At 40.7% G+C, this 26,175-nt stretch overlaps 1 protein-coding gene across 1 annotated transcript in view; it reads left to right on the plus strand.

Annotated features, from left to right (window-relative positions):
* The window catches only part of TNIP3 (TNFAIP3 interacting protein 3), a 38,752-nt gene that overhangs the window by 10,363 nt on the left and 2,214 nt on the right, over positions 1 to 26,175 (plus strand). The window contains exons 6-10 of the mRNA XM_053403505.1: positions 3,117 to 3,236; positions 8,094 to 8,219; positions 11,480 to 11,533; positions 12,216 to 12,374; positions 16,436 to 16,496. Coding sequence (XP_053259480.1) covers positions 3,117 to 3,236; positions 8,094 to 8,219; positions 11,480 to 11,533; positions 12,216 to 12,374; positions 16,436 to 16,496 — 520 coding nt within the window. The remainder of the gene's footprint in view (positions 1 to 3,116; positions 3,237 to 8,093; positions 8,220 to 11,479; positions 11,534 to 12,215; positions 12,375 to 16,435; positions 16,497 to 26,175) is intronic.

Below are 26,175 nucleotides of genomic sequence, written 5' to 3' on the forward strand. Positions count from 1 at the left end.
GTTGCAGCTTACAGTACAGTTGTACCTCGGGTTAAGTACTTAATTCGTTCCGGAGGTCTGTTCTTAACTTGAAACTGTTCTTAACCTGAAGCACCACTTTAGCTAATGGGGCCTCCTGCTGCCGCTGCGCCACCGGAGCACAATTTCTGTTCTCATCCTGAAGCAAAATGCTTAACCTGAGGTACTATTTTTGGGTTAGCAGAGTCTGTAACCTGAAGCGTATGTAACCTGAAGCGTATGTAACCCGAGGTACCACTGTACTTGGATAGGGCAGGGAAATTAATTAATTAATTAATTAATTTTTATATCCTGTCTTTACTCCAAGGAGCTCAAGGTGGCATATATAGTTCTCCTCTTTCCCATTTAATATTTGCAAGAAGGCTAGAGCACAGTCAGCCCAAGGTCACCCAGTGAGCTTCATTGTTGGGTGGGAATTCAAGCCCTGGCCTCCAATTTCCTGGTTCAGTACTCTAACCACTACAGTGACTGACTAAAGAAGTGCTATAGGAACTTACTCAGTGTTACAATAAAATTATGTTTATATGGATATATAAACACGTCTGCAAGAATCCATAGGGCAACTGATACATTTACAGCACAATCCTATACATGTCTGTTTATATGTACTTCCCGGTACTTCTTGCTGTGCAATCCTGTGCACACTTACCTGGTCCACTGATTCCCAAAGAGATGTCCAGGATTGTGCTGAAAGAATGACATGTTTCAAATGGCAAGGAGACTTAAAAAGGTAAAGGGACCCCTGACCGTTAGGTCCAGTTGCAGACGACTCTGGGGTTGCAGCGCTCATCTTGCTTTACTGGCCGAGAGAGCCAGCGTTTTGTCTGCAGACAGCTTCCAGGTTATGAGGCCAGCATGACTAAGCTGCTTCTGGCGAACCAGAGCAGTGCACAGAAACACCGTTTACCTTCCTGCTGGAGTGGTACCTATTTATCTACTTGCACTTTGACGTGCTTTCGAACTGCTAGGTTGGCAGGAGCAGGGACCGAGCAACGGGAGCTCACCCCATCGCGGGGATTCGAACTGCCGACCTTCTGATCGGCAAGCCCTAGTCTCAGTGGTTTAGACCGCAGCTCCACCCACGTCCCTTGGCAAGGAGGCTTAACATATGGCAAAAGAGAGATCTGGAAGTGAGGGAAACAACCCTCATCAAGAAGAAAAAATGACATAAGGTCATCTTTGGATAAGAGAGCCTTGAATACAGCACGCAAATGTATTGTCATCTCCACAGGTGTAAGCCACATGGTAACAAGAAAAGCCAAATGAGATCTCGTGCACATTTGTTGCATGGTTAACAAAACATATTGAAGTCAGGTTACGATTTGGAACCAATTAGAAGAACTCTTAAATGTAAATGCACTTTGAGTTTGTTAGAATGTAAGGGTTTTTTTTGTTTTGCTTTAGTTCCATTCCTCCTCTCATTTGTGATTAGTTACAATAATATGCCTTATTTAAAGCTATCAGTTTCTAAGTTACTTCTAATTTTGAGGAATTAGATAGCTAAGACTGCATTGCGTTGGCATCTGTCTGTCTCAAGAGGCAATGGAGTATATATCCAGGGGTGAAGTTAAACTGCTGTGTTAGCAGCACTGGAACGACCTCTCCAGGGCACAAAAGCCTGGGCAGTGTGTATGGAGGCCCTGGGCTGCCCAGATGACAAGACCCTGCTCTTGGCCTCACTGATGTGGTCAAAAGGAAAACAGAGCAATATGTTTGGCACCAGCTTAGCTGCAGGAATTGTTGGGAGGAGGCCTACAAGCACCACCCACTCCAGGTTTCTGTAGGGTTTACTCCTCAGTCTTTTCTTCTTCTGAAGATAACCTGCAAGTCAGCGGAGGTTTCAGATCAGTTTTCCTTCTCCTAGATGGGCTACCTTTCCAGGTTTATGAGCCTCATCTGCCCAGCTAGGACTAGGAGTTTGGTTTTCTGATAACTTAGAGCACAATCCTAACCGTGTCCACTCACTGGGGTTGGGATTGCAGCCTAAATAGTACTGTTGCCTAATGTGATTTTAATGATATAATATGCTGGCCATGTGTATGTAAGAGTTATTTTCTTTTATAGTTGCTATAAAGAATTACACAGTGTTCTATTTATCAGTTAAAGTCAGCATATCAGGGGCAGATGTATGTACTTCACATTGCTGATTTTTCTTGGTTCAGGGCATTCTGCTATGACCAGTTTCAATATCAAATAAAAGCTTCTCTAAATACAGAGCAATCCTAAGTAGGGATGAGGAGAAATTCAATTCAGTTCATATTTAAAGCCTAATCTTTAGCCAAAATTGCATAGAAGGGTGTGCAACCTTTCTCAACCTTTTTGAATTTGCCCTTCTCAATGGAGGGTGCAATCCCAAACACACTTACTAGGAGGAAAGTCCTATTGAACACAGTGGGACCTGCACATAGGTAAACATGCATAGGACTGCACCATAGGACTCCCTTATTGTGTGGGCTCCACTGACATGACCAGCCCAACCACAATAAAGGGCTCTGCAGGCGAATGTGCTGAAATTCTAATACGCAGTTGAATGGAGCCTGGTGAGAGTCTTTGGACTGTGGTAATAATACTAATCTAACACTAAGTTTTTTTAAAAGCCAGAAAATGAGGTATTTGACTCCCTAAAAAAACTAGCATACATGGTTTCCCCTCCAAAGAATCCTGGAAAATATAGCTCTCTGAGGAGTAAACTACACGTCACAAAATTAGTTGGGGGAAGCCATAGTTATTAAAGTGGCATAAAAGTGCCTTAAATATTCTACCACCTTTAGGTTGGGATAATGGGACTGGGAGCGGGGATTGATCCCACAGATGCACACATATCTTTGCTGTGTGTGTTGGGGATGGTGGAAGCTGCCCACTTATTCAAGACCGTAATATCATTTTATCTTCAGCTGTCTTTGCACCTCCAAGGAATGGGGGGCTGCCCCCCAGTTTGAGAACTCTTGTAACACAGATTCCCCAACCTTTACTAGGGATTATAAATATGTTAGTTAGAATGGCTAATGAAGATTGTACTGCTTAAAAAGCAATGGTTTTTATGTAGTGAACTCCATTTGTAAAGTACTTTCTCCCCTTTTCTTCCTTTTTGGCTACAGGCGCTTCAGGATGCCCTGAAAAATCAAAGTGCCCCCTTGCATGTGACTCCTGTAAATGCCCAGGATATGAACTGCAACCATGAAGAGATGAAAATGCAAATGGAAGTTCTCAGGCAACAGGTATGAATGGATTGCATATGAACTGGAGCAGTAGCATTGTAATTCATTTAATTCTAAAGGTAGAACTCCTAGGTTTTAACAAGAACATTTTATTCTGCATACATTCATGTACATGAATTCCATGATGAGCTCAGAACCATTATAAATGAAGGCTGGCATTTTTAGTATAAAGTCTGGTTTTCAGATGTAGCACTACCATTTGTACTAGAAAACTTCAATAATAAACAGCTAGATCAGCTCACACATCCTCCCCAACTGGTTGATCTATATTTACGTTTTGTTTTCATACTGCTATTTTAGTTGCAATACTCCTACGCAACTCACCTGTCAAATGCCACCGATGGGAGTGGATAATCAAGAAGCCACGTGCCCTTTCCCCATTTTTGTGAGGCTATACGTTGCTCATGAATCATGTTCTTCTTAGTGCAAGACTTTTCTTTAGTTCAATATTCTAAGTGGACAGATAAATTAAAAGCATATAAAGTGTCCCCAACTGGCTCAAATAAACTCCATTATCTGTGGAACGGAAGATTGATTTAATCAGTGTTGCAGAACCTCAGGAAAAGATGTGCTGCTACCTCTCTCCCCCCCCCCCCCCCCCGGTTTCCTTTTAGGCAGGAACCCATCCGTTTAAAATTATGTTACTTTTCCAGTTAACCTTAGGTTTTAAGTCTGTCATTCTGGACACTGTTAGAGTCAGTTGCTGAAATACAAATGTGTAGGATGGGAAGGCCCGTGGACTAAAATACTTGTTTCTGTCACGTTTGAAGGGCTGAGCCAGATTTTAGTCTCATGTAATGCATGCCACATGTGGAAGGGTAAAGCCTTGAATTTGATTGTTCAATAATGGATTGTACACACAATAAAACAGAGGATATCATTCCCTCCCCCCTTCCCCCTATACTTCAGAGGGCACTTAAATCTAGAGTCTTTTTTTCTTTTTTGTATCATTTCATTTTATGCATCCATTGAGACGCTGTGGAGTTCACACTGCATATTGGAGGACAGAAGGTTCCAATTCCATGTTATAAGGACATTTTGCACTACCACCTTTAGTTTTCTAAGCCTCCTTCATGTCTTAAGCTTGCAGTAATTATAATAAGGGTTGTGGGGACGGTATAATAAGGGGAACCAACAGCAGGGCCCATGGACAGTTTTCCAGCCCCAGCCCCCCTCCTCCTACCTTATTGTGTCTGTTTGTATGGAAAGGGTAGGAGAGGTCACAACCATTCCCCAAGACTCAAAAATAGAGGAAGCTTAGCCAAACACAAAGGACTCTACTCTTTCCCAAAGAGAACCAGGATGGCAGCCAGCTGTGTGAAAAAGCAGATAGTGTATGCCCACTGGCTGATCACTATCAACTAAACATCTAGAGCAGATTATCTACTTGCTTTATGGCTTCGCCAGCCCTGAATTGCTTCCACACTGTAGTCATTTCTTCGTTCAATTATTACAAATAATTTGAGAAGTTGTTGCCAATGTGATTTATACAATGTCTTCCCTGTTACCCTCACCTCTTTTTAAATACCAGGTTGGTGGTGATTTTAAAACAAAGCAGGTACTGCAATTGCATCTCTATTCCTGAGCAGGAACGCTATTCTAGGGAGTAGGTTCGGTTAAAGCAAATGCTTCTGGATAATCGTGTTTTTGATCTCCCTTTAAGGCTGCATTAACACATCAGTAGTGCCAGACTACTTTCCCATCTGCTGTGGGACATTGCAGGATTGCTGAATACAGGAGTATACATCCCTGTGTGGAACTACAGTTCTAATTCTGCTTCCAGAATTAATGTGGAAGAACCATGAGTCCCAAGGAGTCCTAAGCTACATCAATACTATACTTTTAAAGCAATTCACAGCATAAATTTCCCCTCTCAAAGAATCCTGGGAATTGTATTTTGTTAAGGGTGCTGGGAATGGTAGCTCTGTAAGGGATGCACGGTCTCTGTTTTGTGGTTGAAATTCAGAATTGACTAACTTTGGCTTTAAGGTTCTGAAAGTGGTATTTCTAAACTTTGAGATTCTGAGCACATCAAGTAGAATTCCCTGGGAATGTGCAGGATAGACTGCATGACTCATGGGGTTGATAATCCAGTGACTACAGACACTGGTGCATTATCACTTATCAGCATTTCCAGTAAGTGGTTGTTCATAATGATTTTTAATTTAAGTCTTCCTGACTTACTCAGGTACATACTCATGGGGGGAAAGATCATGACTGATGCAAGCCTATCCAGATGCATAGACTTCATCATCTTTTAATCTCTTTTTGGTTTACTGATGATTTTAATTATTATTTTTATTATTTTTATTTTTTAATAACTTGGTTTTAACTATTGTATTGAATATTTCTGGTAAACTGTTTGGAAGTTTTATTACAATCAAGTGGCATATAACTTCCATTAAATAAATAGCAGGAGGAATTGTGTCAACCAACACCAACACCCACCCAGCCCTGCCAATAATGCTGTAATCCTTTAAACCAGTGATTTTCAATCAGTGTGCCCTGGGGTGCCTTGAATGATGGTCAGGGCAATACTGGCCTCTGTCCCTCTTTCTTTCCTTCTCTCCTCTGATGCCCTCTCACAGAAAAAATGTAGCTGGTCAAGGGAGCCATGGACTCAAAAAAAGTTGAAAACCTCTGCTTTCAACTACAAGGAGACAGAACCCTTCATTGCATAATGGAGCACTTTACAAGAAGCACAGGTTTGGAGGGGTGAGGAAGCCCATTTTCAGCCACGGTCTGAAGGGAAGCAAGCAGTAGACCTAGCTATGAGCACCATTCCTATCTCTGAGCAGTGCAAGATTCCAGGAGTTCCGGGTGCTTTTCCAGGGTTTGTGTTTCATACAGAATGAGGCACAGTGGAGAATGTATCTTTGGGATATATGGTTCATTTACACATATACAACCTGAGTCTATGATGGAGGGATTCATAGCATTAGCATCCATTTCTCCCATAGCTGTAACCTTGGATTCAAACAGAAATGAAACATTGCACTCTCTCTCTCTCTCTCTCTCTCTCTCTCTCTCTGTTCCTAGTTTGTTGCTTTGCTTCTAATTCACACCTCTCCAAACTCTGCTCTCAACTCTGTCCTTCTATCTGCAGTTGGGGGGGGGCACACCCATTTACCATCTCACACAGATCCACTTCCTTTGTTCCCCTTAATGGCCCATCTCCCAGGCGATCACCTCACCAGGAAAGTAGCCTTGGCTTATATTTTAACACTTGCTGGATCCAGGGGTTTGAAGGGTCTCAGCATACAGCCTGCTCTCCTCAGCCCCATGTGTTCTTCCCTCCCATCAGTTCTTGGCACAAACAGAGCAGCTGCTCTAAGAAAGTTTTTTGAGGGAGGAGTAGGGAGGGTGCTGGGCCAGGCATGGCTGGCTTCAGACTTGTTGAATCTGCTTTCTTTTTTTACTGGAACTTCAGCAATAGCTATGTGGGAAAGATGCAACAGACAGAATAAAAGAACAGGGCGACTCCTAGTGAAGTCTAAGCATAGGACTTTGTTTTCAGTACCAGAAATGAGCTGAACCCACACTCCTTTAACAAACAGATCCACTTCTGGCTAGCTTTCTTCATTTCAGCAGCCTAATTTGAGTGGGAAAAGTAAATTTCTTGTTAAATAATTAGGTGTTGGAAACCCTTGTCAATCTACTGCAAATGACCCAAAGATAAAACAATCTAGTTCCAATCTATCTTTTGCCCACCTCTGCCCTGGACTGTCTCAGAGATTGCCACCTAAGGTGGTGTCTTTTAACACAGTGTATATACTGTATTTTTTGCACCATAACACTCACTTTTTTCCTTCTAGAAAGTAAGGGGAAAGGTCTGTGCGTGTTATGGAGGCAATGGCTATGGGTGGCATGCCTACTGATTTTCCTCCTCTAAAAACTATGTGCGTGTTATGGTCGGGTGCGTGTTATAGAGCGAAAAATACGGTATATAGAAAGTGAGTGTGTGATCTGATAAATTGCCAGCAATTGTGTCAAGCCACAATTATAAGTCTCTCTTATAAGCATACATTTTGTAAAATATTTGCCACAGTTGGGCATGGATAGTTTTTTAATAGAATCTCATTCTCCAATGTGCTGTTGTTCTTGTTCCATCCAGAGTTATTTAAAGATGTGTTGTGTTTTTCCTTTAAAAAAAAAATCAAAGCCTTTATGACTCTTGATATATGAGACAGTGAGTGTAGTCCTGAAATACTAAAATTAAAGGGTGATTTACTGTTGACATAAATCGAATTCAAATTGTACCAGATGAGTTGAAATTTTACACTAATTACTTATCAATGGAATGTATTCATTTGAATGGCTAAACATTTTGTAATCATGCCTGCCTGAAGTTGCCAAAACTCTTTGTCCTGGAAAGTAGCTTTTTCTCTCTCTCCAGAGCTGAGAATTAGCCTGTAGTTGTATGCATGTTTACCTGGGAGTAAGCTCCATTGAACACACTGAGGCTTACTTCTGAGTAAAAGTACATGATTGCTCTGTATATTACCATTTAATTTTGTTTGATGGATGGAACTAAAAGCCTGTGTAAGTAGAGGGAATTTATAGGAAAATACCAAATTGAAGCCAGAAATCCCTATAATCTTTCTGTGATTGTTAATTGTTATTAATTATGTGATTATGGATTCTTTGATTATTAATTCTTATATCCACACCAAATATAAAAATCATGTAAAATTCTGTGAGACCTCTAATTACCAAAATGTCAGAACCCACCATGACATTTCTTTTTAAAGCATTTTTCATGTAAATGGATAGACTTGCCTATTTTGTACCTTTTATAAAATTAAGATTTGGGGCATTACCTCTACTGAATATATATTACATTATCCTCATTTGTAGGTTCAGATATATGAAGAAGACTTTAAAAAGGAAAGATCTGATAGAGAGAGACTTAACGAAGAAAAAGAAGCACTGCTGAGAATTAATGAGAGAATACAGTTTCAGTTGGACACCCTAAATTCTCAGGTATGAATAAAAACAAATGTATCATTGCCAAAACATGTGCATTTCCTCCTTATTTTCTCTCTTTCCATTCAACCCAATTCTGGCTTCCGTTCTATTCTGGCTTCCGTTAATTGACACAGATTTTATATGAGGTCACCATCTGGGATGAAATCATTCTGGAGTAATGTTGGTGATGAAATGAGGAATAATTTGAAACCCACACCCTGAACACACACAAATACACACACATACTAACTAAATGGAGTGACTTGTGACAAATGCAGTGCCTCACGAAATATTTTGTAACAAGAACCTAAGTTCTTTTTTTGATCTCTTGTTTCTGATCCCAGATAGTTTCAAGGAAATTAAGCAGAATAACATTTTCTGGCTATTCTGTATGATTTCCGCAACTAGGGCTGCATCTTATATATGCTTGCCTAAGCTCCATTTGCATACATACAACAGAGTGAAAATGCATTTATTCATTTTATGAATTGCTTTCCACAAGGTAAAGGTAAAGGGACCCCTGACCATTAGGTCCAGTCGCTGATGACTCTGGAGTTGTGGTGCTCATCGCGCTTTATTGGCCAAGGGAGCCGGCGTACAGCTTCTGGGTCATGTGGCCAGCATGACTAAGCCGCTTCTGGCGAACCAGAGCAGCACACGGAAATGCCGTTTACCTTCCCGCCAGAGCGGTACCTATTTATTTACTTGCACTTTGACGAGTTTTAGAACTGCTAGGTGGGCAGGAGCAGGGACTGAGCAATGGGAGCTCACCCCGTCACAGAGATTCAAACTGCCAACCTTCTGATCAGCAAGCCCTAGGCTCTGTGGTTTAACCCACAGTGCCACCCAAGTCACACTAGGTATCCTGAAGCAATTTACTATATATATATCACATAGGATTGCTCCACTAATCATCTGCCTCTAAAGAGCTATAAGTGACAGTCAACCCGTGAATAGATTTTGGAAGACTAAGTTCAAATCCTTGTTCTGCTAGGATCTCATTAGGTTAGGCCCTTGTATCCTTGAAGTGCTAGCGAGGAAACATGATAAGCTGTATTTGAATCCTGGCAAAGTGGGGGCACTGTGGATGAGTGGTCTCTGTGCCCAAGAAATCAGTCAATTGCCTGCACCCAACAGGATTGCACTCCTTCTGAAGGAGCAGGTATGAAGTTTGGGTGTGCTTCTGGATCCAACTCTGTCACTGGATGGCCAGGTAGCATCAGTGGCTAGAAGTGCCCTTTACCAGCTCTGACTTATGTGGCAGCTACAACTGCCTGGACTAGGAGAGCTTGACCACATCGGTCCAGGCATTGTTGACAAAATAGGATTACTGCAACGTATTTTCTGTGGGGCTTCCCTTGTACTTGCTCTGGAAGTTAGTGCCAAATGCTGCAGCACAGCTGCTGGCAGGAGTGAGACCCAGTTTGCATATTACACCTCTGCTCAGAGATCAGCACTGGTTGTCCATTGGCTACTGGGCCAAGTTCAAGGTGTTACTATTAGTATATAAAACCCTTGACAGCTGGGGACCAGCTTACCTTACCCATAGGCGCCTGCTCGGCCACTTCAGTCTGCATAACTGTCACTGTCACAAGTGCCACATACCTTTAATGTGGCAGCACCATACCGTTTGGAACTCCCTGTTTTGGCATAAGGTGGGTGCCTTCACATTATTCTTTTTGCTGCCTTCTTAAAACATTTTTGTCTAGGGAAACATTGTCAGTTTGCATTTCTTAGTGCAGAAAGTATTGATCTGATGTGTAGAGATCTTTCCTATTCTACTTGATTCAAGAGGGTTCTGGAAACTTCTCTGTGTGAAAGAGACAAGCAGAAGGTTTATGATGTTTAGGTTATACCTTCAGAAAAGCTGGCTTAAACTGGCTTTGTTATCTTTTCTGTCATGGTCATGCTGACTATAAAAGTAGGGCCAGAAGGAGCCTGGGTTTCACTTTGTCTTTCTGCCTCTCTTTCCTTCTGGTGTGGAGTTCTGTACATAGTATGCATAGTGTTAAGGTTTAGTCTTATTATAAGTTATTGTAAGTTTAAGTTAAGTCTGCTGCAACTCTGGATAGACAGTGCCAATCCTGAATGTATTTGATTTGTGACCATTATGCTCATTTGCCATCAGTAGCAGTAAAGCTCTGCTGAATGAAATACAATAGCCTCTGGTCTATTTTGGGGAATCCTGCAACATGTTAAAGTTTTTACTCTGCTAATTATACATTGGAATCTATGCTGGATCAATATTGAGTAGAATTTCAATGACAAGCCTACCAAGACATGCAGAAGTTGAATATGATTTGTCTCTGTTGATTTTCATCATCTTTTGAATATTTTTAAATACCTGTTTTTAAATATATATTTTTAATCAATAATTTTATTTTTATAAACGGCTTAAGGGTTTTCTAGCAATCAAGTGGTATGTAAATTTGGTTAAATAAATCAAAAGTGTGCTTGTGCCAATCACTGTCGATGTCGCCTTTTGGTTCCACTCTGTTATTTTCTGCCTCTATCTGGCATCCTTGCTCATTAAGCATGTTATCCTTCTGCAGCCATGGTGCCTTCCTATAAAATCAGAACATTATATTATCGTTGTAGAAATTGTATGGTGTGATTTGACATGCTTAACTCTTATATAAGTAATACATAAATGCAGTTATCAGGTTTGTTTGGGGCTCTTCTGATCAACGTTTCTTGCAGGAATTGGAAAGGAAAGGTCAAAATGTAATTTCTCACTTGTCAGGTGTCTCAAATGAAGAGGGAGTGGCAAGTGAAACGGGTTGCAATGATGCAAGGAAGCTTAATATGGGACCACAGAGCGAACAACAAAATGTTATTGGCCAATTCTATGAACTAACACAGGATACCCGACCAATGCTTGTGCAACTATTTCCTAGAACTATTTGTAAAGGAGACCCATGGCATTCCTGGGGGGCTTGCACTATGATTTAACTGCCCTTTAAGTTTAGATCCCCCCCCCCAAATAATAATAATTGGCAATGGCTGGCATAATTTGTGCCTTCTCATGAATGAGGGCTTTGGCTTTAACAAGCAAGAGATGTTCTGTTGACATGACCCAAAACAATTTCCCTCACTGTTTCCCTCACCGTTGACTTTGGAGCATAAAACAATTGTCGCCTGATGAACCTGTTAACTTAGCTCACCAATCTTCCACAAGGGGGCATGAGAGTTCTTGATTTCAGCAATTGCTTTTTGATAACATACTTCTATGCACGCATGCATTTTTCAGTATGAAATTAATTTCCCCTACACAGGTTAAAGACTGCCAGGAAGAAAGGGAACTACTTGAGAAGCAAGTAAAGCAACAGGTGTGTATTGTACTTCAGATATGTTTTTTCTAGGAGGCTCAAATGACACACAGTTGCAATCCAACCGAACTAATTTTGCTAATGTGATGAACAAAGAATTTGTCTATAGGACTCAGTGCATGCCATGACTTTGTGCAAGTACAGGCAAAGTGCAAAATATGGTCCCAAGTTGAAGCTAATTTTTTGTTGAAGCTTAAAGGTTCCAGCTATTTTGGCTGCTTTGACAGAGTTGCATGTTAAGTGGACAATATATGGTGAAATCTCTAAGCTAAAGGTAGACTCCATACAATTTCCAGTAGTCCAGGGAATGGCCTTATCCCTCTCTATGACCATCCAAAACAGATTGTGTTGATTAAGCAAATTTTTGCAAATAGGTTTTTGTGTGCCTAATGCATCCAGGTTAGATAATTTTTGCCTTTTCTTGTGCTGTATTTTAATGTTTCATAGTGCAGCAGGCTGTATTCCCACTACTGGCAAACTTGTTATCAGTCTTGTGTTACTTACTTAGAACTAAGGATGCAACTACCTGAATAGAAAGGCACCAGCTATCAATTGTACGTTGCAGTATCAAACCAGGAGTACAGGAAATACTAAGATGTTACTACTTTAATTGGGAAGTGTATTTATTTATTTATTTATTTATTTATTTATTTATTTATTAATTATTTCAATGTTTGTATAGGCAAGAGACCTCCAAGCACTCACAGAAAAACATGGCTTCCCACATCAGATGTTTGTTCCTGCATGTTTTAGTTGCAGGAACTGTGGGTTACTTCACCCTTACCCTGAACCTCAAATAAAATTGGCTCCGTGCAGCATTCACAGAAAGCAGCAGCGCCCAGTAAGTAATACTTCTGCCAGCCTTCGCTTCACAAAGTGGAAACCAACATTGTACAATTACAAATGCAAGGATTCTGCAGGAGTAGAATAATGTGTGCATTGTGAAATGTAAACACTCGCCTCTCTTTCTTGCCTTGTCATTTCAATTTTTCTCTTTCGATTTTTCTTAAATAATTGTTTTTGTAACTCATAACGTACATACAGTGGTACCTCGGGTTACATACGCTTCAGGTTGCATACGCTTCAGGTTACAGACCCAGAAATAGTGCTTCAGGTTAAGAACTTTGCTTCAGGATGAGAACAGAAATCGTGCTCCGGCGGAGTGGCAGCAGCAGGAGGCCCCATTAGCTAAAGTGGTGCTTCAGGTTAAGAACAGTTTCAGGTTAAGAACGGACCTCTGGAACAAATTAAGTACTTAACCCGAGGTACCACTGTACTCCCATCATCTTTCAAATAGCTCACATCTCCTGCAGAGTACCCTCTATTTTTTCTCTCTGACCAGAACAAAATATATTTTACTGCATTCTTGGTATGCTTCAGGGCCCAATTCCAAGTAATAATCTTTAAAACCATTAATGAGTTGGGGCCACACTGGTTGAAGGATCATCTTCACCTATACAAACCTGCCTGTCCTTTGAGTTCAGCCCCTGAGGACCTGATTTTGTGTCCTTCAGTGAGAGCTATAGGGTTGACCTCACATCAATTTGTGGAATTCTATTCTAACTGAGACCCCATCAATTCAGGTCTTCAAATGGGCTCTGAATAACTTTGCTTTGAGTTGTTTTATCTTGGACTGATAACTGGGTTTTGCTGTTTATAAACTGATTGTTCATTTGCCGGAAATAGTTTTAATTATTTTTATAGGCTAGTACGTAAAGTAATGTTAGCAAAAGCAGCATTGTAACTCACACAAGCTGTCACTGTGTATAATAACTCTAGCAGTTGTACACCACCTTGTGTAAGGGCAAGACACACATTAGATTTGACTGCTACACTGTGCTGAGATTGATGGTTGTTCAAGCGGGTTGCCACAATTGCATTCCTTCACATTATGGTGAAGAACGCAACATGGATGGAGTTGCCATTATCTCATTTCTCCAGGACAATCTCTTGCATAAGCCACCATGGAAGTGAATGGAACCTGCCAAGGACCACACATACTTAAGCTTAGATAAAACAAGGAAAGAGCCATAGATAAGCAGAGCTTTTGTTTAAGTATTTTCCCTTCTGTTTCTCTTCTCTTATATGAGCTTGTGGGGGGAAGGAGTTTCTCACTAAAGTTTAAAACTGAGGCCTAATTAATTTTGGCCGCTGTCCTAGAGCTTTCACCATCTGGGTTTCTAGCTGTGCAATGCATCCTGGGGGTTTATAAATTTTGCCTTCCTTTAGAAGACTGCTGGAAGGGTGGGGTCCTTTGCTGATTGGTTGTTTTGAAATCTATTCCCAAGTTCTTTTGTGATTGTTTTCTTATATAAGTGTAGCTGGCTCCAGTAGGTTTTGTTTTTTTAAAAATAATAATAATTCCCAAGCTATTTGTCATCAAATGTGAAAGGTGTTAGAATTGAGTGAGTGTGTAGGCTCAGCGTATGGAATATAGTACAGATACTTCGTTATAGTTTGACTTTCTACTCCTTCCCCCCCCAACTCACATTTACTGTTTACTTTTCAATCATCCGAGAAATCTTTTGTTTAGTCTGATTTTGAATCATGTCTCTTTATCCTTTGGAGTACTTTCAAGATCATAATTGTGAAAATTATGTTAACTGCCTTGCAGAAGTGTTCACACGTTGTTGTTTGGGTCTCTGAGAATACATCATATGTTTGTAGTTGAGTACGGCTAATTTTACTAGGGAGTGTTTTGCATGTTTCATTGAATATTTATCCCATCCATGCCCTGATGTCTTTGGGTAGAGGCTTAAAATAAAAAGTTAAGAGATAAGATATTTAATATAATTTATAATACAAACTAAGTTAGACCATTGGGCCATCTAGCTCGGCTCTGTTATATAATACCCTTTGTAAAATTTAGTTTAAGGTGCTTGTGTAACATGGTTTATTTGATAGTAAGCTGCTGGAATTCAGTGGTTCGCAATGTAGGTGTGACCACTTCTCCATGCCAGTGCAAACATCCAAAAAGCAAGGTTGGATTTCACTCCATTTTTTCTCCTTGTAAAACATCTCAGTAAGGTCTCCTCCAGACAACATGTTTATGGAGCATTCATTCTGGGAAAAGCTGTGATTTGTTTAAATTATGGCTTGTCCAAAGAGATATCAAACCTTTGTTTCTGGCTTGTTTAGATATCCATAGTTAAAATTAACTGTGATTCCTTCCCAGTTCCTAGATGAAATGACAACCTGCAGGTATTTTAACATGGAAGCGGATGCTTCTGATCTCCCCATTGTGAGTGTGCTGGAGAAATGGGGAGAAGGCTCGTGCACATAATACTATGCTATGCTTTAGCATTGCATTTGAACCAGGTCATAAAACTCCCAATCACTTAACTGTTACATCAATAACCCAGTTACATTAACCATTATATCTGCAACAGTGTTACCTAATTGTGGTTACTTCTCCATCTAGGAACTGAAACCATATTTAAACAATTGTTTCATGTTCTGGAGCCCTCGCCTTCCATAACTACAAAAGTAACACCACTTCAGGTGTAATAGTTTACAATAGTTAGAACCTAAGGGGAAACTGGTATTCCATAAGAGAGAGAGGTGGGCCTTTTGTGGCCTGCTCCTGATTGCCTAACCATGGTTAAGCAACCAGGATCATTTCGCCTACCCCATCTCAAAAGAAGTTTTCCGCATAGGAGAAACTTTGTGTGTGAAATGCACTGGAGTGCTGCATCAAGCTTTGGAGACATAAGCATCAACATAGGGTTTCCCTGGCCTGTGAACTAGAGAAGAACAGGGTGATTTACAATTTGGATTAAATGATTTGGATAAGGAAGTGTAGTGGAAGGATCAACTGCAGTAATGACTTTCTTCTGTAAACAGATCAAGAATATTAAAAGTATAATCCCAATAACATCAGTTTTCCATTCTTTTTTCAGATGCTCAGTATACCAGGAGTAGGGAACCTGTGGCCCTCCAGATATTGTGGGACCACCAACTCTCATTTTTAAAATAAATAAAAATTTATTGAACTTATATACCGCCCTCTATCCACAGGCCATCAGCCCTAGTCAGCATGGCCATTGGGATGATAGTAATTTATTCAGCAGCATCTAGAGGGCTGCAGGTCCCCAACCCTTGAACTACTGGAGCACTAAGGTGACATTTCAACTGGCATACTGTATTATTCTTATTTTTAATTTTGAAAATCTGCCTTACGAAAATTATTCCAGTTTTGTAATTAGGAGCTGACTGTCAAAATCTATAAGAATTTGATTGAAATGTTGCATGTTTTTGTAAAAAGCTATTTTTTTTCTTATAATAATATTTCCTCCCCCAAAAAATCATTTTAAAGTTCAAATGCTGACCTGCTGCCATTAGAGTGGGAGATTAGAATTCTGTTTTGTGAGGTCACCAGGGTTTTAAAAGAATCCTAGCAAACTGCGAACACGTTCCCTTTGGAACATGTTCACCTGTCATGTTGATGCACACCAGGTTTCTCTTAGCCTCTTAACAGCTGACATTGACTGTAGTTAGAGACCTAACTGTTTATGATAGAATCAGGTGCATTCCATCTCACCCTGTCTTCTCCTGCTCTGTTTCAAGGTTAATGAGGCTCTCAGAAATCTGGTTTGTTAATGTTAATAAAGTTTGTTTTGATTTGTGGGATCTAGGAGGTTTCACACAACTCTTTAATATTGTGCTCACCATTCAAAAGACACAGCAATAAAAAGAAAAAGAAAAAGAAAAAAATACAGCTGAAGAACTTAATCAGAAAAAAAATATTTGATCAAAATAAGAAGGAGATTTTGGGGGTAAATTACTTTGGTATGACTAATGAAAGGCTTCACAGTATAATTATATTTACCATGCTGCTATTCTTTTGTTTGAAGTGTCTATGAAGTCCATATTGCTGTAATAATGTTTTATTGTTCTGCGCAGCCAGACTATCAATGGTATGTTCCTGACCGGTTTCCGCCAGATGTGCCGCACAAGGCAAATGGTAAGGCAACAGCTGTACTGAACACACTTTTTAAGAGTTTCTTTTTAATGGGCTCTCTCCCTCTCTCTCTCTCTCTCTTGGTGATCAGTAGTAAACTTTCATAAGTACCCAGTGTGTGATTTGTATACAGCTCTATTTTGTACAACTTCAATACATGCATGCAGCCAAGGCTGTGAATTCTAAATATAATGCATTTGTGTACAGCTTTTGGTATTGCCAAGCTACTTTAAAACATCTAACATGCCTTAAAGAATCATATAAATCCCTTACTGAACACCTAAGAAAAATGAAGGACATTGGAATTGCAGTGATCCATTCATAACTTGGTTGACAGTTGAACAAATGGTACATCTAATATATGGTCTCTAAGGAGCTCAGTCTAGCCACTATGGGCCTCTCCTACAGCCAGTAGAGAGAACAGTGGCTGACGTCAAATCTAGCTAAGACTTTGCTACCCTAACACTGCCACCATTCTGTCTTCACACCAAATAAGTTCAAAGGCCATGCAAGATAATTATTAGTCCACACACCTCAACTCTTCTGGTTTAAGGGACCCATGGATGATGTCATATCTGAGGGTCACCCAAAATCCTGGAAAAAACACTTTCCAATATATCTTACCCAATTCAAGTGCGTAGCTGGTTCAGCATCAGCTCAACCCTATAGAATAGGAACATGTTTTCCTTAGAAACACAAATCACTCTGGCTTCTCTTAGGCTAAGCTGAAGCTGCTGGGCAACTTAATTTGTTTGTTTGTTCGTCAAGTAACTGTACAATTAGTTCTGAAGCATTTGCACACTATCTTAATCCATTTTCCTCTCTGTTTGCACATTCCTTTCGTATTCTTTCCTGTTTGTTGTAAGCACCCCTGGAGAAGGAAAATGTTTTTGTTTCAGAGGCTGTATGGTAGAGGTGGGCAGAAGCAGAATTTGGTCCACCAATAAACCCTTGGCCACTTTATGGTGGGCCAGCTAATGCTTTCTGGTTGTTGGGATGCTTGCAAAGAATACTGAATTAGGTGGAGTTTGATCTTATACAGGAACGACTTACATTCTTAAACAAGAATTCAGGCTCTTTCAACATGGAGTATTAACAGTTAACGTGGGCTAGTTGCGCATTAACTGATAAAAAAATCATAATCAGCATGGATTCCAGGTTCAGATGGAGTGGGGTGTGTGGCGTGACACATGAGCAAGATTCTTCCAGTGGACTCTCCCCATAACAGGCCATCACCTGCTCACTACTGCTCATTTGCATGCCAGTCCTTCTTTACTTGGTATTGCCTCCCAGCAAAGCATGCCCTACCATTTGGAGGAGGGTGGCAGCTGCATTAGGCTTCTGTTGGTCCATACAGTTAAAAATAGAAGATGCTAGGCTGATAGTAACCCACCTCTTCTGTGAGTGTGAAGGACATAGTTTCCTTTCCCTCATCCTATCAGAGCAGGAAGAAATGCAGGAAGCCTAAGCAACTGTCATGGGCAGGACAAATGAATTTGAAGTTTGGGACATTTTTAGGCTTGTTGGGATCATACTGAACTAGTTGTGGGGTGGGGGTCTATCAGAGTCCTTTAAGTCTGAGAATTGCAAAAGTAGGTTCCGTACTAGAAGGCACAAGAGGCATTTATTTTGAGTTGCTTATAGGACAGCAAATGGGGAGAGAAGATGGGATTAGAGCCATGCACAATTTTGTACTGCAGACATTAGATAGCCTTGGGATTGCCAGATCTCTCACTTTGATAATGGAAATCCAATTGTGAAGACAGCATGGCTAAAACATACTGGAGCGCAATTCGTTATAGAGGCACAGACTGTCATGGAAAGGATGTTTGTGCAATACCCCAATGTGTAGATGGTTAGAAAGTGAAATTTTATGCACTTCCAAACCCTTCTGTGACCTTGTGCAAATGTATTTTGATGAGTCCCACTTGCTCAGAATTTTACAACAGTCCCTTGCAGATTGTTTCACAAATGAAGCATGAGATATCCAGAAAACTGCCTGTTGTTCTTAGAACTAAAGCTCCTTACAAGCCATGAATTGGTTAGCTATAAGATTGCTTGGTAAGCTCTCCATATGAAAACTCTGCAGCCCTTATAAGTACTTAATAACTTGAGAGCGTAAAGCTTAGCCTTGCTGAGCCAGCTAACCTAGGAGATCAAGTTGGCTGGCTGCATGCATTGAAGCCTTTAAGTGCTTAAAAGCTTCAGTTTATAAAGTTGTTGTGGTTTGGGGGGCCAGCTGTCCCCGGGGAAACACATGACTTTGACAAGGAAAAGCAATCTTCAGCTTTGGGAAAAGGCATTTGGAAAGTGCATGAAATTTCCTTCGATGTTTTGATTTGTTTACATGTTCAATCTGCAAATGAGAGCCTGAAGAAAGGAGAGAAAATCTTGGAATAAGTGACCAAGTAAATAAGTGTACTTATAGAAGGCTAGTTATTGTGGAATCTGTGATCCTAATGCATGCAGGTTTTTCACATCATTGGCAGCAAAATGGCAACTAGTATATCCTCCCTCCCCCAATTTAATCCAGATTTGCCCTATCCATAAAAAACCCAGTATTTTAAAACAACAACACTCTGTTGCCAAAAAGCCATTTGCAATACACGAACAATCCATTTGCAATATTAAGCCTCCCTTTGAAAGCCCCCTTAGAATTGTTGTCTCTGGCATACAGAGATGAACCAAGTTGTGAACAATCCAAAGGGGTGAGGAAAGGGGCTTAGTAGAAGTAAACAAGGAGTTCTGATTTCAAAAAGGGAACAACCTAGATTCAGCAACTTTTCAGGGCCACAATACACTAAACTTTTCACTTAGTATTTAAAATAGCTCATTGGAAATTACATTAGCAGGTGCAGAGGATGAGCAGGATCAGAACTTTCCTTTTCTCCCCTGCTGTAGTCTCACTCCCTACGCCTTGACACTGCTTTTAGTTTCTGAGAGGATGGTTTCACTGGTACCATTTGAATTTTCCTCCTGGAGGTACTACTATTTATTTATTTATTTATTTATTTATTTATTTATTTATTTCTTATTAAATTTTTATACCATCCTTCATCCGAAGATATCAGGGCACTTCACAGCATAAAAATACAAATTAAAACCAGAAAATACATAAAAAAACAAGAGCAAGAACAAACCAAACCAATAACCCCCTCCCCTACACATTTAAAAGGGCATAGAAGAGGAAAGTTTTCCCTGGGCATCTAAAGATGTAGAATGAAGGTTCCAGCTGAATCTGCCTAGAGAGAGCATTCCACAAATGGGGAGCAACTGCAGAAAAGGACTGTTCTTGTGTTACCACTCTCCGGACCTCTCATAGAGAAATCACAAGAAAGGCCTCAGGTGGCTATTATTATCCTGGGATAGCTCAGCTGGTAGAGCATGAGACTCTTAATCTCAGGGTTGTGGGTTTGAGCCCTAAATTGTGCCAAAGTTTCTTGTATTGCAGGGGGTTGGACTAGATGACCCTTGTGATCCCTTCCAGCTCTATAGTTTTATGATTCTATTATGATTGCAGAGTCCAGGTTAATGTATACAGGATGAGATGATTCTTGCAGTATTATCAGCTATGGGGTAGGTGAATTTCACTGGGAATAAGTTGGGAAGGAAAGGATCAGCCCCACAAGGTCTCGTGCCATTGCACCCCTCCTCACACACTCCTCTTATGCACTTGGCAAACCACAGTTTCCTGTTGCAACTGATCTTGGAAACTGTTTAATATTGGACTACAAACTATAACACGAAGCCAGCAGCTGATCACAATGTATGAAAAGAGGCAACACATGCTGCCTACTGTCAGTCATTAATTTTGCATGATTTCCAAAAGTTCTTAAATCCTTTTTGAAAGGAGCATCTGAATGCTCATATGCAGCATATTGGTGGTAAATGCTGCATGAGTGAATAAGGCAGCAGTTCTTTCCCCTCTACACAACAGTTTAAATCAAATTTAATCTTCATCTCTACTGTTCTCCTTGAGCAGTATAATCACTCAGGCGTCTAAACTCAGGTTTTGATGCATATACTGTTTTCTTATCAGAAGAACACAAGGGGGCAGACTTCAAAAAATTGCTAGGAATATGAGGAACATGATTTGAAAGAAGTGTGTGTGTGTGTGTGTGTGTGTGTGTGTGTGTGTTATCCATGCATGTATCAAGGTTTATTACTGTTCCACAGTGACAATTGCTGTGGCTAAAGAGGTATTTTGACACTCTGCACTACTCATTTGGGCAGGGCGAGGCAGCACAACTCAGATCAGGATGGTGGCTAGAGAGGCAGCAGCAGTCAAGCTAAGGTTTCATGTTAAGATATTATCAGTAGTTATCCATGTACTCAGCTCATGGCCCACTCGAAACAAGTGTTTTAATAAAATCCAGAAATTAAATACACATCCTCCCAGCAGAAAGTGTAGGAGTGAGCATTAGCTGTCTCCAGCTTTAGGCTATGGAGACAATTTAACAACCACTTAAAAGTTCTTTTTTTTTAAGCACCATTATTTCCTCCTCTTCTCTAATGATGCATGCTATCCACTTGCTGCCCTACACATATGCAGGATATTAACTCAAAGGCATTTCCATGGCTTTGGGTAGCGTACGGTGTCATGCTATGGGGGTTCTTTCAAGGCATGCTGATGAATGCAAGCCATAAAACTGCTGTCCCTGGTCCATTCCCTTCATCTTCCTCCTGCCTTCCAACTTTAGGCTACTGTGTCATAAAGAGACAACCCCAGGCACATCCTGGTGGCTAGGATGTGGGGGACAGGGTGTCTGTGTCACTCTCTTCTGATCCCTGCAGCCTAGACAGTCTTTGCACACAGCTGCTAGGAACTGGCTGCCTTCCATAGCAATCATGGGAGTGTCTGGACATTGTATATTATTCCATTCTTTTACTATTTTTTTATAGTAGGGTGTACTTATTCACCAGGCAGAGTTAGGGGAGAGATTTTGAAAAGGAAATCTAGATACGTTGAAAGAGGTTTCCCCACTTGTGGTCTTCCACCTTTCCTGCAACAGTGTGTGAAATAAAGGCCTCATACATGCTACACTCAGGGACGCGGGTGGCGCTGTGGGTTAAACCACAGAGCCTAGGACTTGCTGATCAGAAGGTCAGCGGTTCGAATCCCCGTGACGGGGTGAGCTCCCGTTGCTCGGTCCCTGCTCCTGCCAACCTGGCAGTTCGAAAGAATGTCAAAGTGCAAGTAGATAAATAGGTACCACTCTGGCGGGAAGGTAAACGGCGTTTCCGTGTGCTGCTCTGGTTCACCAGAAGCAGCTTAGTCATGCTGGTTACATGACCTGGAAGCTGTACACCGGCTCCCTTGGCCAATAAAGCGAGATGAGCGCCGCAACCCCAGAGTCGGTCACGACTGGACCTAATGGTCAGGGGTCCCTTTACCTTTACCTTACATGCTACACATCTGAAGTACATGGCTTCTCCCCAACAATTCTGGGACCCACAAAGCTATAGTTCTCAGCACGCTTGACAAGCTATGGTTCCCAGGATTCTCTGGGGGAAGTATTGTGCTTTAAATGTGTGCTGCCTATGCAGCTGAAAAATAGAGAAATGTAGAGAAAGATCTATGGGATCTGTTTGTGGGTGAGAGAGGTGGGTTCAAACAAAGGGCAAAAGGATACTGGTATCATAAATGTGGTTTCTTTTGAGTCATGCTTACTTATATCTCTCACCCACTCTTTCCTTAGCCTGTATTATCCTTTCTGCACGTATATTTTGCTGGGTACCAGATCTAAAAGTTAACTGACTTTCTTTTAGTCTAGCTAGTGATCATCCTTCCTTGACAATGGCTTCCTTTTTGGGGGAGGAGGCAAAGGATTCAGGAACAAAGGACAAGAGAATTCCAACTAGTGTTATGAGTGTCAGCTTATTTTGGCAGGTGGGATAGTATGATTTCCTTCCTTTTCCAACTGTGCAAAATTGACGAGGCAGCTTAAAAATTGGGCTGGAGCTTTTCCCTGAACCTACTTTTAATAAAAAAAAATTCTCTGGGAAAGAGGTTTTATTGCTTAGGGCTTTCTTTGCATACTTGTGATTCTGGCAAGCAATGTCAGTTTTGCTTCCAAAAGTCCATTTAGTGGGGGGCATACAATAAGATTGGTTCCCCCAGCACTTGTATTTGGGAACCACAGTTATTCCATGAAAACCTTAATTCAATGACTGGGTGTCTTATTGCTAAATATTTGACTATGTGTCATTTTTTTATTATTTAAGGCTAGTATATAGCTCACAGTGCGCAGATGAAGGGATACCACTAATCTCTCCTCTAAACACATCTTTTCAAGGGCGTTAGTGACTTATTTCGCCTATACAAGCCTAGTGAGTTAGGAGTGGGATTACAAATGGGGAAAATCAGAAGAGCTAAGGAGCAGTTCTGACGTTGCAAATATATTATTTCAAGTGTGTAGCGGGACCTTTAAAGTCCACTCCAGCTGTCCTCTTACCAGATAACTTTGGTTCCATAGCTGGATTACATAATATAATATACATGTGCACGTATTTATTTCCACAGGTGAATTCTGATTCAAAATTCAGTAAAAGAATTTTGATTTTTCTTTTGTTGAGGTGAAGAACGGAAGATCAACATAAGCCAACAGGATCTTCCTTCAAAATAAATATAGTGCATCCAAGAAGAGGCAATAAAGGTTGATCACAGGGCACCAAATCTGATCATATATTTTATTGTTGAGCCACGGCAGGAAAATACAATTCCTGGAATTGTAAGCAATAAAAACACTTCTCTTCCTAGTTCCAGAGAGAGGGTCTACATGTGTCCTAGGGCAACTGCAGATACTGCCACTGATGCATTGGTGCAAGAGAAAAGTCACAATGCAGTATAGGAAGGATATTCAGGATGTGAAAGCAAAAAGAAGGGGTGGGAGGATTGCCCATAGACCATCATAGGGTTGGTGCAAATTTGTGGCAGGGATTAAAGAGATTTCAAAGGCCACATTGGATGCCTCTCATAAAGCACAAGCTTCTCCTTCCAGCACATCTGCTATTGAAGTTAGGTTGCCGGAAAGCTGATGAGGCTCTTTGTACATTATCTAACCTACAACAATAGAGTTGCAATGCACTCCTATCTTACCCTCCTGATTTTCATTAAACTTAGCTGGGACTAATTAGTTTTCTAGTCTCATTAGGCACAGCCTCCCAGCAGCTTCTGTAAAAAGAATCAAGATGAATGCCAAGCTCCTAATAGACAGCGGAGGGAGACTTGATCTATCCCTTGACATCATTAGTTATGATGGCAGCTTTCATTATGCTGTGGCCATAGTAGAGCTATGTCCTCCATACTGATTTATTGCTGTACATTGAACCAGAAGTGGGTGAAAGGTACCTCGAAGAAGAGCCAACACCAAATTTCAGGGGCATATGCTTAAAGTCACTGTGGTTTCAAAACAGTCTCTTACTTGGTAGCACCCAGGGATGGCATTCTTGTTAGGCGGAGAGAGGCCACTGCCTCAGGCAGCAGATGTTAGAAGATGAGAAGGTGTTAGAAGATAGGACACACAGCTCTGTGTGGCTTACCTTGCACTCCTTCAGCTTGCCTGCTGCTGACAGGTGCTGCTGTCTTATCACCACTGTCAAAGAAAGACTGAGCTGCCAGTGTCAGTTTTCTGTATGTGGAATGGAAAGAAGGTGCCACCTTGTTCTTCTTCTGGGCAGCAAAATGACTTGGGCTGTACAAAGGGTAGACACACTTCTTGCTTAGCCACCAGGTTTTAATCCAAAGGAAGATTAGACTTTGGCCTTAGCTTTGCACACTGCTTTTCTTGACCATCACTCTCCTCATGGTGTTGGGGGCAAAGACAGCTGTCTGTGGGATATCCTTCACTGTGGAAATCCCCAGGGCATGAAGGCATGTGACGTTGTCTGCTTCCTTGAAGCTAAAGCAAGTCTTGGTCTGGTCCATACCTGGATGAGAGGCCACCTGGGAATCCTAGGTGCACTACCTATAATACCATTATGGAAAAAGAGGTGGGATATAAATATAAATATATAAAAACCAAAGATAGTTCAATGTAAAGGGGTAAGTAGATTTTCAGATAAACTCAGGAACTATTTCCCAGCTCAGGTATCCATTTCTGACTGAGGTAGCTATCCAGAGCCAGAATTGCACATGCCCTGATCTCACACCTTATCTCCTCCTAGATACTATTCCAGAGCCAAGAAACCCATGATCAGACCCTTTGAATCAAAATAGTTTAAAAACAATCATTAGTGAATGAGATAAACAACACAAAAAAGGCTTGCTTGATACTTAAATACATTATCTTTTCCACTGCTAAATCTACTTTTATTCCACCCATGTGTTTAAAACTGTACTTCCTTGAACACCACACTTTTTTGCATTCAGAAATAGCCTTGATGTAAGAGTCAAAGTTTTGCTGAAGGAAGTGCCTCAAAAAGGAAGCTCAACAATAAAAAATAACAACAGCACCCCCAGTTTAAACAGTAGTATGGTTTCAGAAAAGCAGCCTTCGGAATTGAATGTTCTAAGATTTATTAATTTCCTGTTTAACAGTTAATGGTCAAGGTGATTGTAAAAAGTTTCAAGTATAATGATTATCTGGTATGAGGATGCCTAGGGAAGATATCAAAGCATCTTTATACGAACATGTCTTTCTCTGGTTTGCATTGAAATTGCATATGGCATTGGTAATCCTGGTATTCTAGTAATATACTTCAAATTCCCAGATGTTAATGGGCTGTATTTTCCCCCGTTGATTTCATGAGGCATTCATTTAACATATGGAAAATCTTTGCCTTCTCATCCATTATCTGGAGAGGGGATACAAAATTAGTTCCATGCTATTTGTTCACTAATATAGATGCCACAACCTTGAAAGAGTTGAAGTTGTGAGTGTTTGATTTGCTTAACCTTTTAAATTGAAACAGTTGCAATTGCTGCTTAAGTAAAGACTAGCCTTTTCCCCATCGTTCTCTCATCTGTTTCTCACTTTGCCAGTGTTCCAAATGTATCTGGATCTGAGGACAGCAACAAAGATTTGTTGCAGCTAGGGATACTGTAGATCAAATGTCAATTTAGTTTTTTCCAGTTTTTTGGTAGGATCACTTTTCAATGTGAATTGAACTGAATATTTAAATTCTTCTCCCCTCCACAGTTGAAGCCTGATCCTAATATCCTAAACATTTTTTTCAAGCAAGTCCCACTGAATTCAATGAGCCCAAATTCATGGTAGATGTTTTTAGCATGGGAGCTGTACCTTCACTTGCAGCTGTGATCCTGTGCCAATTCTCCCTTCCCAGTCCTACTCTCTTAAAAAGATACTTCAAAATAAGCCAGTACCAACTGCGTTCAAGTGAAACCAGACACTCTGAGGGCCAAGGAATCCATATATGCAGTACTCTAGTATTCAACTGTCTTTAACTAAATGAGGGCTGTGCTGTTAAAGCTCTGAATGCAGCCCTAGGAACAATTTTGCTTTTCAGGACTTTGTTCTAAGCCTGAAGCAATAAAGGAAAGAGGGTCTCTTGAGTATTTGCAAAATGTATTTCTCTCATCATTAAATAACTGATGGCTCTCTCTATACTAGGGGCACACACAACTCAATCACTTTTACATTTCTATTAACTCAGGAAGGTTGCATCACTACTTTAGATGAAAAACTATTTTTCAATCCTCCTGGTTCTTTCCTCACAGTTT

The sequence above is a fragment of the Podarcis raffonei genome, chromosome 9 (assembly GCF_027172205.1).
Source record: "Podarcis raffonei isolate rPodRaf1 chromosome 9, rPodRaf1.pri, whole genome shotgun sequence".
Classification (NCBI taxonomy): domain Eukaryota; kingdom Metazoa; phylum Chordata; class Lepidosauria; order Squamata; family Lacertidae; genus Podarcis; species Podarcis raffonei.